Genomic DNA, 16,968 nt, shown 5'->3' with positions numbered 1-16,968 from the left:
ATCCGATTGCTTGGATCCATCATTCTCTCCAATACGTCAGTGCAACGCTGGCCTCGCTGCCAAAGTCTAAAGCTTCAAAGATGATCAAACACCTTCTCTACTCCCCTGCACTGCAATTCTGCCAAAGGGACTTCTGTCCATTAGCACAAGAGTCTCCATCAGCTTTCAGATACAGAGACTGCAGAGCTGCTTTTCATACTTGTCTGCATAAAGGCAGACATTTCCTGGGTCCTCTTGGGCTGCTGGAGTCGACTTGTGATGCGTGTAAAATCCTGCTTTAAGATAAATAGTGCTTCTGTGTGCAGTTTGGTTTCTAATGGCAGTTCCATTTTAGCTGTGCAATCTTGGAGGCAAGATGGAGTTACTTAAACTCGGTCTCAGTTGCCTCATCTGTGAAGTGGGGATAATAAAATTCCTGCCTCATAAAGTGAATGTGGGGATTAAGTGACTCAATATATAAATCACTTAGAATAGTGTCTATATATGTGCACTCTGTTATTAAAGAAAATATCTGTCCCTTTAAAACCTATTTTTGTGCCCTACAGCAGCTTCCTGCTCGCTAGCTGTTTTACACATGGTAGTGTACACACGCCAATGCTCCTCTCCCAATTCATGCCGCCTCCTCCTCTGATATGACCCAGAGGAGAGGGAGGGGGAGGTAGGCTCAAAAGGGAGAGGATTTATGGATACATGTAGCTTATTTATGATATTGTACAGCAGAAAGTAACACAACATTGTAAAGCAATTATATTTCAATTAAAAAATAGCAAAAAAAATGTATCTTTCGTAAGCTAAGAGGATCTAATTAAGACAACAGCTTTCTGGCAGGTAAGCACACTGTTATGTTGAGATTGGTAGGCTAAGTCCAAGGATGGCTTATGATCTCTGCAAATATTCATCAATTTTATTGGGTTCTTAAGACTTTAGCTTTTATTTTTAAATATTTTCATAAAAATAATCACTTGAAGATCTGCACAATGTCTTTCTCTCTGCAGTGTGCTTTATATCTCACTGATAACTTCGCATGTTGAGGTTTACCGTGTGCTGAGCTCCGGGGCACATACACTGACCAGGGAAGACAGTCTCAAGGAGACTCCCTGCGGGAAGCAGGCTCTGAGCTGGGGTCTGAAGGCGGTGTGAGAGTTGGGCAGGACCCTGAGGATGGGAAAGTTAAGGTGCTGCCGCAGAAGCGATGGCTTGCGGAAAGCGCAGAGGTGTGAGTGAAGGCGGGGGACTGGAGAAGCCGCAGGTAACGCAGGCGGCTGGAGAAAGGGCGAGGGTGCGCTGTGGCTGCGGGCGCCAGGAGTGAGACGGGAGAAAGAGGCAGGCGGGAGTAAGTAGGGGACCTCGTGGAGGCCTTTCCCCGACACGCCCAGGAGCCAAACAACATCCTGTCCCTGACGGGCCGCCAGGCCTGGAGTTCTTAAATCGATTATTGGCTGCCTGAGTCTTGGTTGCCACGCACGGCTTCCTCTCGCTGTGGCGAGCCGGGCAGTGCTCCCCAGGCGTGGCGCCGGGTCCCTCACTGCGGGGGCTCCTCTTGTGACAGAGTTCAGGCTCAGTAATTGCGGTTCATGGGCTCCGTTGCTCCGTGGCAGGCGGAATCCTCCCAGACCAGGGACTGAACTCATGTCTCCTGCTTCGGCAAGTGGATTCTTAACCACTGAACCACCAGCGAAGTTTCACCTCTCGATTTTTTAACAGGGGAATGAAGTGGGATCATATTAAAGTCTTAGAAGTGTCACTCTGGCTACACTGAGGAAGAATTGGCAAGAAGGGGGCCTGAGGGCAGGGGCAGCTGTTAGTTACAAGGCTCTTGTTTTGATCCTGGCAAGAAATGAAGAGGGTTTGAAATCAGAGAGGAGCTACGGTCAGAGGGAAAAAAAGGGAAGGAGTCCTGAGACAGATATTTCGGTGGGAGGCAGGGCCCCACGCATCAAGCCCTGTTGGAGAGACAGGGAACTTCTGGTTGAGTGGTTGTCTGGGTGCAGAGGTTCACACAGCTAGTAGGGAATGAAGGTGGGCGAACAAGCGCTGCTTTCCTGGAAAGATTCACCAGTACCGGTTTTCTTGACATACCAAGATGGCGCCATGTCACAGAACTCCCTCGGATGAGGAGTTCAGACCAGCCCTCTCTGAAGCCCCCACGTAGCACCTGGATTTTGCCCACAGCACATGCTCGGCACTGTAAACCAGGAAGGGACTGAAATCCCGTGCGAGGCTGCATGACTTGCTTCTCATCCTCGCCTTCTCGGTACCCCGGGGTTCACGGCAGGGAAGAAGCTCACCTTTGTGACGGAGTTCCTCCTCGCCGCCCTCACTGCCCGTCCCGAAGGGGCCCTGCCTCTCTTCCGCCTGCTCCTGTTCGGCCATCCGGTCACCCTGTCGGGGACCGTGGGCCTCATCCCCCTGACCCGCGTGGCCTCATCCCCCTGACCCGCGTGGCCTCATCCCCCTGACCCGCGTGGCCTCATCCCCCTGACCCGCGTGGCCTCATCCCCCTGACCCGCGTGGCTCCTCGGCTCCGGAGCCCCATGTACTCCCTCTGAGTCACCGCTCGCTCCCGGCCGTCTGCTGCTCGTCGGTCACCGTGCGGCAGACGACGGCCGCCCTGCTGGAGCGCGGGGCCGCGCCCTCCCGCGCGCCGCGCCGCCCAGCTCTTCCGCGTCACCTTCCCGGGCTCCGTGGACTTCCCCTTGCCGGCCCTCACCTCACGGCCTGGCCGTGCGCCGCCCCGCTCGGCGTCTCCGCCATGACGCGGAAGGCCCGGGCGCGTCCGTGAGGGGGGCCCAGGTGGCGGGCGCCCGCAGCGCCTTGCTGAGGACCGGCTCGGCCTTCACGCTCTCCCTTTGTGGACGCAGTGAGACCGCCTTGGTTTACCGGGAGCTCCCACCTCTCTCACAGAGGACCTGTGGGGACAGCTCTGCCCAGGAAGGGGTAATCACTGTGCCTGCCGTTTCCGTCCTCCCTGCCTGCCGGGCGGCGATTCTGGTGTCCGGCCTGCGTACCGTCGTGGCCGTTTTGAGGATTCCCTCCGCGGGAGGCCGCGCCAAGACCGTCTCCTCCTGAGCCTCCACCTCCCTGTGGTGTCGCTCTTCTTTGCGACCCTCATCTTCACGTGTCTGAAAGATCGCTCCGGCCGGTCCTCGGAGGAGGACCGGGTGGTGGCTGTGTTTTACACAACGCTGATCCCCATGTTGAACCCTCTTATCTACAGCCTGAGGAACGAGGACGTGCTGGAGGCCCTGAGGAAAATTCTCAACAGAGCCAGGGTGTCCTGACCATCCAACTTGGAAATTCCTGAGAATCGTTTTCTGCGCACTGCCAGCATTCTGGGAACTCATTTATTTATAGCATGCTCTATGTTATTTAAATGAGGATGTCATGGTATAAGGCATAAAAAAGAACCAGAACTTCTAGTTCCAGGGAAAGAAAAGAAGGAAAGGAAGAGGCAGCATAGGAAGAGATTGGAGTGAGAACTCTAACTCCCAGGACAGTGACAAAAAAAAATCTGAAATTAAAGCCTGTGTAATCTGTTCATTTATCCATCCATCAGTCCATCCATTAATCCACATTATTCTTTTGATGCATTTCAGAGTGAGTGAGAGACATCAGTATTGATACTCTTCTATCCTGTATAGGCAAGAATGATGTCATCAGTTAGGATTCAACATGTAGATTATGTTTATATAAAAATGTTTTACAATTGAACTATCAGTTCAGTTCAGTTGCTCAGTTGTGTCCGACTCTTTGTGACCCCATGAATCACAGCACACCAGGCTCCCCTGTTCATCACCAACTCCCTGAGTTTACTCAAACTCATGCCCATCAAGTTGGTGATGCCATCCAGCCATCTCATCCTCTGTCGTCCCCTTCTCCTCCTGCCCCCAATCCCTCCCAGAATCAGGGTCTTTTCCATTAAGTCAACTCTTCGCATGAGGTGGCCAAAGTATTGGAGTTTCAGTTTCAGCATCAGCCCTTCCAATGAATACCCAGGACTGATATCATTTAGGATGGACTGGTTGGATCTCCTTGCAGTCCAAGGGACTCTCAAGAGTCTTCTCCAATACCACAGTTCAAAAGCATCAGTTTTTTGGCGCTCAGCTTTCTTCACAGTCCAAGTTGGTTTAAAATATTGTTAGCATCAGTTGTACAGCATAGTGATTCAGTATTTTTGTAGATTTTACTCCAATACAGTTCATTACAAGAAATGGCTATAATTCCCTGTACTATACAGTATATAGCCTCTGCTTATCTATTTTACACCTAGTAGTTTGAATCTGATAATCCCATACTCCTAATTTGTCCCTCCCCATTTCCCGCTCCCCTTTGGTAGCCATAGATTGTTCTGTTTTACATGTACATTAATTTGTATTACTTTGTAGATTCCATATATACGTGATATCACATAGTATTCATCTTTCTCTGACTTGCTAAGCATAATAGGTCTATCCATGTTACCGCAAATGCAGTATTTCCTTTTTAATGGCTGAGTAATATTCATTTATATACATAGAGAGAGCACATCTTTTTTTTTTGGATGTGCTGTGCAGCTCATGGGATATTAGTTCCCCAAGCAGGGATTGAACCCAAGTGCCTTGCAGTGGAAGCATAGAGTCCTAACCACTGTCCAGGAAGTTTCCATAGAACATGTTCTTAATTCAGTCATCTGTTGATGGGCACTTGAGTTGCTTCCCTGTCTTGGTTATTATAAATGGTGCTGCTATGAACACCAGGGTGCATGTGTCTTTCTGAATCAGAATTTTCAGTTTTTCTGGATATATACCCAGGAATGGAACTCCTGGATCATACGGTAGTTCTATTTTTAGCTTTTTAAGGAAATTCATAATAGTGTTCTCCATAATGGCTCACCACTTTACATTCCAACTGATAGTGTACATCCTACCCAATGTTTGTTATTTGTAAGACTTTTTTTTTATGATAGCCATTCTGACAGATATGAGGTGATAGCTCATTGTTGAAATAAGCTCAAAATTGTTTAAAGACGAAATATAAGAATGGGAACCATGAAATTCCAAGAAGAGAACATAGGCAGAACACTGACATAAAGCATAGCAGTATTTTCTTGGCTCAGTCTCCTAAAGCAAAAGAAATAAAAGCAAAAATAAACAAAGGGGACCCAACTAAACTTAACAATGTTGGCACAGCAAAGTATACCATTGACAGAAATGAAAAGATAACCTAGTGAATGGGGGAAAATAATTGCAAATAATATGATGGATAAGGGATTAATATCCAAAATATACAAACAGCTCAAATAACTTCATGTCAAAAAGCCAAACAACCCAATGAAAAAGGGCAGAAGACCTCAATAGGCATTTTTTCAAAGAAGATATACAAATGAGCATGTGAAAAGATGCAAAATTTAACTAATTATTTGAGAAATGCAGATTATGTTCTTTGTTTTATTTATTTATTTTTTTATTTTTCTTTTTGGCTGCATTGTGCAGTATGCTGGATCTTAGTTCCCCAATCAGGGATCAAACCTACGCACCGCAGTGGAAGCATGGAATCTTAACCACTGGACCACCAAGGAAGTCCCAGATTATGTTTATTTTTAATAAGTAAATTAAGGCAGTGACTTGATAGTTCAGTTAATAGAGTGGACCCTTCTCTTAGTACTCTTCAGACTCCTGTCGTAGTCTCCTAGATGCTCACATTGATCTCTATGTGCTCCCAATATGTTTGTCACCACTGGAAATATGCCCTGTTCTTTCTTCTTCTTCCCCTGTTACAGCTCCCATTCCTCACATCATTTGCCCAAGAATCCACTTGGTGATTTCTTCCATTTCTACTGCCCATAATGGTATCTGCAGAATCTGTATCGTAGATGTCGACTCTCTATGTTCTTAAAGCTTTTGACCTCGGGGAGGCAGAGCGTTGCTGTGTTCCATGCCTGGGTGCGCAGGAGGGAATCCTTGTCTGCACTGGTCCTTGGGCTCTGCAGTAGCTCCACTTGTATCCAAAGCCTTGCAGAATCTGTTGGGTCTTGCTCTTCACTTGTCTGACTATAGGTACCTGAGTCAATTCCAAAGCACTAGGAAGGAACAGGCACCACCTACTTATTAGTCTTATACATTTTTCCTGTGATCCCCACTCTTGGAATTCAAACTCCTTTTTTTCTCCCTGTTCTTGGCTTCCAGATCTTGATAAGTTGGCTGTTTTGAGATATTAGTCTGCCATCTTCTTAGCCTGCCGGCTTTCTGAATAAAGTCATATTTCTTGCCTCAACACCTCATCTATTGACTTACTGGCATGTCATGAGGTGAACTGAGAGAGTCTGGACTTGGTAACAGGACTCCTCCCATCACCCTTCTCAAGTGCCTCCCGACAAATGATTTCCTCCAAGGAGACTTCATATGATAAGCCAGCTCCTTCAGGAACCGTCAGAGAAGGGACTCGTTGGTATTATGGTCTCTCTCCAGGAGAGCATCCCACCATCCTTTGCCCCAGACCCGAAAGAGGAGTCCTGGGGCCCACACTGCTTAGTAGCGGAGATGGGAGAAGAAAAGCCACCACCTCTCCAGGGACGGTACCCGAGAGCAGGTGCTGCCTACACTGGTTGCAGCAGACCTGGCAACATGGCATGCTTTTCAAGGCACCGAGATGCGGCCGGACTCCCTCTTACATCCGCTTTCTTAGCTTCTGACTCCTTTGCTTGAAATTAGCCTGCTTAGCTTTGAGAAATGGACTGTTTCTTGCCATGTCAGTAAACAAAGGATGTCACAGTCTCCTCCAGTGTGAGCCTGTGAGCCTGAGGAAACTAAGGAAGGAAAAGAATGCCTTCCACTAGCAGCCATCAGACTGCTGTCACTTCCTATGGTGAGCCCAGGGGAAGCTCAGTATGTGAAAATACAGGATACTGGCCCCAGATAGCTGAGGTGCACATCAAAGGAATGATTTCTGTGAGCCCAGACTCTTGCATCTTCTCATATATAAAGAAGTGCTAAATTCCTTAACTTGGCCTATCTGGTTTTCTTTAATTTATGACAATCTTTTGATGTTTTTAGTACCTACACTTTGTTGCAAAACTTCTATATAACCTAGTTCCCCACCTTGCCTCCTAGGAACAGTTCTTTCAGGCTTATATGAGTTGCTGTCTCCTGGGCTTGAAGTACTAAAATTCCCACTGAATAAAACATAACCCATCTTTTAGGTTGTTAATATTTTTTTTAAGTTGGCAAGCTTTTCTGGAGATTGTAGGATATAATAGAAAGAATGCTGACTGGTGACTGCTGCTAATCAACTGTGTGTTCTTCCATAAGAGAATTCCCATTCTGGACCTCAATTTCTCCTTCTGCAAAATTGGGGAGAGGTTGGAATGACAGCATTTTGAGTCCCTTTATGATCTGACATTCTATATAGCCAGGCTTTAATTCTGTTCAAGTGTAAATGATTTTTACCCTTCAGAGAATCCACATTATGCATTGTCAGCCACTTTCTTAGAAGAGGACCATCTCAGAGATGTCTCTGAGCATGAATTAGGATGGGAAGTGAGTGCCTGAGAACCAGGTAACTGAGAGATATGGAAATGGGTGTCAAGACTAAGGAAGATGGAATAGCCTGAGACAAACTTTCTATACTTTACATGGGCATCTTATAAAAAAGTATAAAAATTCTGCAGTTCCAGAATATGTAAAGTGAGGGCAGAGATACCAAGATAAGCTGTTACAGCAAGATGAGTTTTTCCAAAGCAAACTTACGGGGGATAGGCTATCCTCTGTCTTCCTGGTTGGCTTAGTGGTAAAAGATTCTGCCTACCAATGCAGGAGTGGTGAGACAGGGGTTCAATCCTTGGGTCAGGAAGATCCCCTGGAGGAGGAAATAGCAACCCATTCCAGTATTCGTGCCTGGAAAATCTCATGGACAGAAGAGTCTGCTGGGCTACAGACCATGGGGTCACAAAGAGGCAGACACAACTGAGCTCACATGCATGTAGGCTATCCTCTGCCTTGATCTAGCCTGAGATCCACCCAAGTATGGATGGGGGAAGACTGTAGAGAAGGATCCTAGGGGAAGAGTTTGAAACAGGGAGGAGTCAAAATGGACTCTTCCAGGCTAGATCTGTTTCTTTGGCTACTTTTGTTATTATAATCACATATAATGGCCTGGCTCAGAGAATCCTGTCCCTCTGCCTGATCATTAAGCTAAAGTGCCTTTGTTCAGAACCCTATCCACCTGTAGATGGCAGGAAGGAAGAAATTAACACATTCCCTTTCCCGAGGCTTGCCATTTTAGGAGATTCATGCAAGATTAAATGACCTCTTTCAATTTGTTTCCTCACCTCCCCCCATCTCTGATCTATAAAAGAACCTGGCATCCGGACCCCAAAAAGATGGTTATTTTGAGACATTAGTCTGCCATCTTCACAATCAGCAGTTTTCTGAATAAGATTGGATTCCTTGCCTCAATACCTTATCCCTCGGATTCACTGGCCTCTTGTGCAGTGAGCAGAGTGAGTGTGGACATGGTAACAAGCTGATGATATGTCCTGTTTTCATGAAAACCCAAGGAGGCTCCGCCATTGGACACACCTAAAAACTGAAGGAATAGTCTTTCTTAAAGGGCATGATGGTTTCCTCTTCCATAGCTCTTGAGACATCCATCTAGAAGGATGTGGCTCTCCTCCTGTTGCCCTCCAAATTCCTTTCCCAGTAGGAGTGATTGCTTCAGGGGCAGCCAGTCTGACTGAGACTTAAAGAAGCCATATCCTGAGATGAGTCATCAAGAGATGCCTTTCTTGGAATGATTACTGCTCTGCTGTTTGGATCAATTGCTGAGCTTTTCTAGAGCTGCCCTGCTTAAGGATATCCTTTCCCTAGGAACGCTAGTTCTGCAGGGTGTTAATCTGCTTTCAGTGAAAAAGTTCTGTGGTCAAATACTTTCGGGAAATAGTGGGTTAAAGAAAGTTGACAAGATTTCTTAGTAATTGGACCATATAGATTCATTAACATGCTGATATGCCATAAGATTTTCCATTAAGAGAATGCAGTATGCAGTGATTTCCAAACTTATGAGAATGGTAAGCCTATTTTCTTCCCTGGCGTGTTTACTGAGACACCTGGGTAAACATAAGCCTTTATAAAGTAGGAGAACCCTTTGGCAGTGGTTCTCAAACTTTGCTGCCCAATGTAATTAACTGGGGGTTTAAAAAATATGGATGTCTGTCTTGTACACTCAAATATTCTGGATTAATTGTTTGGGGATACACTCTGGGCCTCAGGTTTTAAAAACTTCCCCGGTGATTCTATTATGCAGTGAAGTTGAGAATCATTAGCCCAGATCCTCTTCTCTTGTGCCGTCTTCCAAATGGGCTTAGTCAGCAGAGTACTGACTTGGCTCACATCACTGTTTTGCCACCAAGTAGCTGCATAGCCTTCTCTGTAGCATGTTTTTAAAATTTATGTGACAAAAAAGAAACAATAACCCACCCTGATGGTCTTAGACCTCTAAAAAGGAAGGAACGTACTGATGGGGCTTCAGAAAAATGATGCTCTTCAAGGATATGCCTTTGTTATTTTACTTTATGGTACACAGTATGGGTTTCCCAGGTGGCTCAAGAGGTAAAAAATCTGCCTGTCAAGGCAGGAGACTCAGGAGACATGGGCTTGATCCCTGCGGTGGGAAGATCCTTGGAGGAGGAAATGGCAACCCACTCCAGTATTCTTGCCTGGAGAATGGACAGAGGAGCCTGGTGGGTTACAGTCTATAGGGTTGAAAAGGTCTGACATGACTGATCACGCCCACGTACACACACACAGCACAGCGGATCTAGCAGGATTAGAGCGCCTGAGAATGCTTCCCAAGGCACCGTGTCTAGATCTAATTTTTGAAGATTAATTTATCAGAACCCCCTGCGGTGCCTGTTAGCAATGCAGATGCCTGTGCCCTCTGGCATAGACACTGCACCAGAACCTACAGATGTGGAACAATAGTATTCACGTGTTAAATCAGTTCCCTGCGTAATGCTTACGCGCCCTGAGTTTGAGAAGCAGTGCCCTGGAGCAGAGGCAGGTCACCGTTAAGAGTGTGCTCAGTTTGCTGGGGGAAGTCTGCTCAGGACCTGCTGCCATCTGCCTTTGCAATTATCATCTTGACCCTTCCACTCCGAAGATTCTTTTCCTGTCAAATGGTGAACTATCAGAGTCACCAATTACAGCATTTCTTGGCCATGGCAGGGAAAAGCGTGTGTTTACAAAACAGCCTCCTTTGGGGATCAGGTCCTCAGATGGTTAAGAATCTGCCTGCAATGCAGGAGACCTGGGTTCGAGCCCTGGGTCGGGAAGACCCCCTGGAGAAGGGAAAGGCTAGCCACTCCAGTATTCTGGCCTGCAGAATCCCATGGACAGAGGAGCCTGGAGGGCTACCATCCATGGGGTGGCAAAGAGTTGGAAATGATTGAGCGACTAAGCAGAGCACATAGTTGGCTAGGGCGTCACTGTGCAGAACGCCTGGTGAAATTCTCAACTGAGATCAGAAAACCTTCAGAGAAATATTTTCTTTTGGTACAAGGTAGAAATGAAACAAGGAATCAGCTCCATCAGACCCTGGTGGCAAGATGTAGGATGGGGCTTTGGGAGTTTGAAATTAAAGAGAAAACTTCAAAGATATTAGACATTTTGGTGGGAAGATAAATTGTCTTTCCCTGGAGACTTACCCCGGGGACCAATTATGGCATGATGCTAGGGCAGCAAGTACAGAAAGCACCACTGGAAAGGTCTAGTGCAGGATCAGAAGCTGAGAAACAGAGGCGGGTCCCCAGGCCCTGATATCCTGGGCTAAGTCTACAAACATCCTGGGTAACTCTAATGTCAGGGATGTCTTGTTTTGTCGAGGGTGAGAGGAATTCCATGAAGTTAGAATAAGACATAGTGGTTCTGGAATCAACCCCCCATGAACTAAGTTGCTGGGATCATGGACTCACGCTGCATTTTTGTCCATTTAAAGAGAATGAAGACAAAATACTTGAAGTCCAAAGAAGAAAAGTGACTTGCCCTGGGTCATACATCTAATGTGAGTGAGCTAGAACCCAGGTCTCCTCTAGATCAGCCCGTCATTGACAGAGGAAACACTAAACAAAGAGAAAAGACACCAGTGAAGTGGAAATCAGGTAAGCTTGGTTCACGCCTCTGCTTGTGCTTCCAAATCTAATTTTTACTCTTTGTTATTATGTCTAATGGGTCAGCTTAGTTTTGGCCTGGCTGCTGGTACATCAGGTAAGCAAACATGACTGACACCCTCCTTTACAGCCCTATTCTAGAACTCTATTAAGAGCCCTCAAATTTATTAACCCAGATTCCTCTAACAGTGCTTGGGCAACGCCAGGCTGCAGAAATAGTTCTGCTTTCAGATTTGGATGCTGTTTATTATCAAGGGTTTCCCTGGTGGCTCAGCAGGTACAGAATCCTCCTGCAATGTGGGAGACCTGGGTTTGATCCCTGAGTTGGGAAGATCCCCTGAAGAAGGGAAAGGCTACCCACTCCAATATTCTGGCCTGGAGAATTCCATGGACTGCATAGTCCATGGAGTTGCAAAGAGTCAGATAGGACTAAGTGACTTTCACTCACTTATTATCACTGCTGCTTTTACCAGGGACTGTGAGAACAACCAACAATGCTTATGGAGCTTTGTGAGGTGCTAAAAGGAGCTTATGTTTGCTCTTTGGAGTCAAAGGTTAATGCAAGTACTTGCAAAAACCAAAAAAAAAAAAAAAAAAAAAAAAAACAAACCAAACAGGAAACCCTTGATAAGCCAGCCAACTCTAATTAGGACAACAGCTATTTGTTAAAGATGCATGTTGTCAGACTGAAAATAGAAATATTCCTATAAGCACAGCTCACTGCTGATTGCTATGGATTTTTTGCTGTTATTTATGCTTTTTTTGTTCATAGATTATAAATTGCCTTTCCTTAAAATGTTCACTTAAAATTTTAAATAGCCACTGTATATATGTACAGTGCTTCTGCATCTATTTTAATCTTTGCATTAACATTATCTCATAAGCAGGGCTGATATATTGATCTCCTTTTGGGAGAAGAGGAAATTGAGGTTCAGAGAGGTTAAGTGCCTTGTGAAAGATCAAACAGCTAATTGGGGACAGAGTTGCAAATACAAAAGCTGACTTGTAGGGGTGGGGAAGGAGAGGGAGGGATGAGTTGAGAGAGTAGCATTGAAACATATACATGATCATATGTAATAAAGTAGATAGCTCGTGGGACGTTGCTGTATAACACAGCTTAATCAGGTGCTCTGTGACAACCTAGAGGGGTGGATCGGGTGAGGGGTGGAAGGGAGGTTCAAGAGGGAGGGAACAAATGCATGCTTACCGCTAATTCACCTTGCTGTATGTCAGAAACCAACGCAACATTGTAAAGCAATTATCCTCCAATTAAAAATAAATAGAAGCTGGCTTGTAGAGGGGATATAGGTATACACAGAGCTGATTCACTTTGCCGTACAGCAGAAGCTAACACAACTTTGTAAAGCGACTATGCTGCAATCAAAATTAATTAAAAAAAGAGCTGACATAGATTAATTACTTGATCTTCATTCTTAGTATAAGGGAAGCATTCAATAGTCTTTAAATTTAAATTAAAAAATTTTTTTACACTGTTGTGTTGATTTCTGCTCCTTAAAAATCTAGGAACAGATCTACCCTAAGACCCAGCAAACCCACTCCTGGGCATATTCCCTGAGAAAACAATAATCAAAAAGAGATATGTACCCCAGTATTCATGGCAGCACTGTTTCCAATAGCCAGGGCGTGGGAGCAACCTAGATGTACATGGGCTGATGAAAGGACAAATAAGTTGTGGTCAATATATGTGATGGAAGCTTTCGTGACTTTTTATCCTATACGGTAGTGAGCTCTGTATGTGTCCATTTCCACAGTAGGCTGCCAAGTTTATTGATGTCCAGAGCTTTACCTATTGGACACTCAGCTTAAATCTCTTTCTTTAAAATGGCTTGAACGTCTCTTCAGGGATCCCCCGATGGAGCGCTGGGGTCTCCGCCTTCACCCGCAAACCGCTGAATGGATGCCTGGGAGGAATTTCACGGTAGTGACGGAATTCCTCTTGACGGTGTTCGCTGACCATCCCGCCTGGGGGCTTCCGCTCTTCGCGGCCTTTCTGGCTTTCTACCTGCTCACTCTGCTGGGGAACTGTGGAATGATCCTCCTGATCCGCCAGGATCGCCGGCTGCACACCCCCATGTACTTCTTCCTCGGCCACCTCGCCCTCGTGGACATCTGCTACTCGTCCACCGTCGTCCCCCAGGCGCTGGTGGTCCTGCTGGAACGCGGCGTGGTCCTCTGCAGGGCGCGCTGCGCCGCCCAGTTCTTCCTCTTCACCTTCTTCGCGTCCATGGACTGCTACCTCCTGGCGATCATGGCCTACGACCGCTGCGTGGCCGTGTGCCGCCCCCTGCTCTATGTGGCCATCGTGACCGAGAAGGCCCGCTGGGTTCTGGTCGCGGCGGCGTACGCGGCGGGCTTCTCCAGCGCCTTCATTCGAACGGTCACCGCCTTCACGCTCTCCTTTTGCGGGAGCAACCAGATCGACTTTCTTTTCTGTGACCTCCCGCCTCTGCTAAAGCTCTCGTGTGGGGACAGCTACACCCAGGAGGTGGTGATCATTGTGTTCGCCGTTTTGGTTATGCCCGCTTGTATCCTGGTCATCTCGGTTTCCTATCTGTTCATCGTCCTGGCCGTCGTGTGGATGCGCTCCCCCGCGGGCCGGGCCAAGACCTTCTCCACCTGCGCCTCCCACCTCGCCGCTGTGGCGCTCTTCTTTGGGACGCTCATCTTCATGTACCTGCGGGACAACGCGGGCCAGTCCTCGGAGGCCGACCAGGTGGTGTCCGTGCTCTACACGGCGGTGAGCCCGATGCTGAACCCTCTCATTTACAGCCTGCGGAACAAGGAGGTCAAGGAGGCGGTCCTGAAATCCTTGGGCCGATCGAAGGTTTCCGGAAGGTTCTAGAAGGGCCTTCATCAGCTATGTCACTCCTTACTTGCTCCACCTTTTCCGTCTTCCCTCAAGTATCACCTACTTGGGGAGATTTTCCCCAGATAACCTTATTAAACTTGCACCTAACATTCCATCTCCATTTTCTGATTTACTGTGTCATGCAACACTTGTCAGGGCTTTCCCGGTGGCTCAGTGGTAAAAAATGTCTGCCTGTGATGTTGCAAGGATGCAGGAGATGCTGGCTCAACCCCTTGGTCAGGAGGATCCCCTGGAGGAGGGCATGGTGTTGTCCCACTCCAGTATTTGTGCCTGGAGAACCCCATGGGCAGAGGGGCCTGGTGGGCTACAGTCCTAGGGTCCAAAAGAGTCCAGAAGACTGGGACACGACTGAAGTGACTGACTACACACGCACATAATACTAGTCCGGATCTGATGCGCTATGTTATGAATATTTGATACTGTCTGGTCCTCAGAACTAGAAAGTGAACCTCGTGAGAGGAAACGCTTTTGTCTGTGAGATTCATTTCTGTGTGCCCCTGGGGCTTAGCAAAGCTCCCACCGCACAAAAAGCTCTCAGTAACTATTTGTTGAGTGGATGAATTTATCTAAGGTTCCAGTGTCGACCTTTAAGTTCCAAGTTCTTCCGTCGGAGTTTTCTTATCTGCCAAGTGAGTTTACCTAATGTAAAGGACCATAATTTTGAGTACTCAATGCATGAATGGGTAAGAACCATGTCGATCTTATTCCCTAGCATCTGTTGACTGTAATGCATTGCCTGGCACAACTGATGAATGAAACAAATTAAAAAACCTATCTACCAATGCAACTATGTTTTGATCCAAAGGGATTTTCCAAACCCCATCATTTATGTTTTCACTATTTCTCTTCTTATTGTTTCTGTGGGTTTTGAATGATAATAATATGAATATTAGTGATGATAATGATGGATAGATAGCAATGATCCAGATTTATTAGGCATTTATCACCTTCCAGCAATTGTGATGTTTGCTCCAGGAATTATTTGATTTAATTCTTTCCAAAACACTGTGAAGCATGTTTTGTTATTATTCCTTCTTTATAGGTGTAGGAGGCACCTGGGGACTTAGAGTTGAGTAATTGTGCCGAAGTCGGCAAGCAAAGGCTAGAGTGAGGTTCCCTCACACCCCACCCAAAACCTGAGCCCATCACTGCCACACACACAGTCTCCTACTATGATCTATTTCCCACCCTCTGTAATTACTCAGTCTGGAATTTATTGTTATTGCCATTTTCTTTTTCCTCTTACCTGGTGAAGAAAAGATAAAAGGCCAGTCTGTAGAGGTAGAAGGCAGTCAGCAACATTTATTTTATAGCCCTGATATGCTGGTACTTTGTAATATGGAAGTATGTGTCAATGTGGGCTGTGTGTGTGTGTGCATACAGTTGTGTATGAGAAAATGAAGTGCACAGATTAAACAGGTGGTGATTTCTGAACTCTAGGACCTTTCATTTTAAGGACATAATAACAAAAATTGTAGAAAAGAGTTGGGTGGACATGTTTCAGAAGATACTGGGAGAAAATTACAGCTGTGGCCAAGAGATTTGAATTCACACATCAGCCTTTGCTCGCGCTTTTGTGCAAATCACTTCACTTGGGGTGACGCAACTCCATGGAGGGCATCTTGATCATTTTTCAAATATTAGCTGCCATGTGATGTTCCCTGACCCATCAGCTTTTCTCATAGGTGCTAAGAGGCATTTTTGTATTGTGGAAAGAGCTCAGAATTTGGTACCAAAGTGTCTAGTCTGTCACTTCTTAGCCCATTATGGCTTCAGATTCGTTAAGGCTTATCAGCCTTCTTTCTCAGCTGTGAAGTAAGACTTACTGAGCATTTACTGTGGGCCAGGTTTCACGTGCATCTCATTTGTCCTCACAGCTTGGCGCATGTTGAGGGTGGGAAAGTGCTGGGTGTCGTTCATAAGCATAAACGTGAATTCATAAACAGCACTTTCATGGTGATTGTCCCAGACCTCACAGTGCACGTGTACCGATGGGTGGAGGGATCCACAGCTGATCAGTGGACATCTTCATTTCAGAACCGTCTGGAACAGTATTTCCTGGGCCAGGATTAGCCTTGGATCCAGACACCTTCTGAGGTAAAGAGTTCACTAGTAGATTTTAAACTAGCCATCAAGCTGGCATAAATTTAAATGCACACTTAAGCTAACAGAAGACACTAGGCTAAAAGCTTTACATGAATCATTTATTTTAGTCCTCCCAACAAATTTAATGGAAAGTAATTATTACTGACCTCATTTCCAAAAGGGAGAAATTAAGACCCAAGGAGATTGTGTAACTTGCCCAAGTATCAAGAAACTGACAGACCAGGGAAGATGTGATCTCAAGTGTCCAAAGTATGTCCTCTTAAATGATATTCACCCTTCTGTATTTTTGTCCTCTTAAATGATATTCACCCTTCTGTATTTTTCCCTCCTCTTTCTTCCAGGCCATAGTACTCAGTTGCAATTTGCTTCAGAGGCATCTGAATTTCAGTTGCTTTCTTGGTCTCAATGTTTGGTAGGTCTGGGCTGGTGTGGATGCGTCTAATGGACTGACATAGATATGAAATTCAGGGAACTGATGTTTGCCTTCTTGTAGGGCAGTGATGCGAATCGGAGAATTTGCAGCCCCCTCAGAAAGAGCAGGATTGACTCAGATGAACTATTGACTTCTAAAGACCTTCTAGAGCACCTCTGGAGTCAAAGCTTCCTCCAATAAGTGGTTCATTATCATGGGGTCTCCGAACTATCTTCCTGATGGCTCAGACACTAAAGAATCTGCCTGCAATTCAGGAGACCTGGGTTCGATCCCTGGGTAGGGAAGATCCCCTGGAGAAGGGAATGATGACAGCTCTTCAGTATTCTTGCCTAGAGAATTGCATGGACAGAGGAGCCTGGTGGGCTACAGCCAGTGGGGTCACAAAGAGTCAGACAGGAC

The 16,968-nt window shown here is 46.2% G+C and overlaps 1 protein-coding gene and 1 pseudogene across 1 annotated transcript; both read left to right on the top strand.

The window, feature by feature from the left end:
* Positions 1–2,111: 2,111 nt before the first annotated feature.
* LOC110123998 (olfactory receptor 9Q1-like) lies at positions 2,112–3,657 on the top strand (annotated as a pseudogene).
* Positions 3,658–12,946: 9,289 nt separating this feature from the next.
* Positions 12,947–14,124, top strand: LOC110123999 (olfactory receptor 9Q2-like). The gene has a single exon (XM_020872294.2). The coding sequence runs from the start codon at positions 13,014–13,016 to the stop codon at positions 14,001–14,003; it is 990 nt and encodes a 329-aa protein (XP_020727953.2). The 5' UTR covers positions 12,947–13,013; the 3' UTR covers positions 14,004–14,124.
* The last annotated feature ends 2,844 nt before the right edge of the window (positions 14,125–16,968 follow it).

This window comes from Odocoileus virginianus, chromosome 10 (assembly GCF_023699985.2).
Source record: "Odocoileus virginianus isolate 20LAN1187 ecotype Illinois chromosome 10, Ovbor_1.2, whole genome shotgun sequence".
Taxonomy (NCBI): domain Eukaryota; kingdom Metazoa; phylum Chordata; class Mammalia; order Artiodactyla; family Cervidae; genus Odocoileus; species Odocoileus virginianus.
Note: the sequence above shows the minus strand (reverse complement) of the source record. Positions and strands in the feature narration are given on the sequence as shown.

Excerpts from the sequence above, each read along its gene's own strand:
- LOC110123999 (XM_020872294.2), top strand. The coding sequence starts at position 13,014 with ATGGAGCGCTGGGGTCTCCGCCTTCACCCGCAAACCGCTGAATGGATG.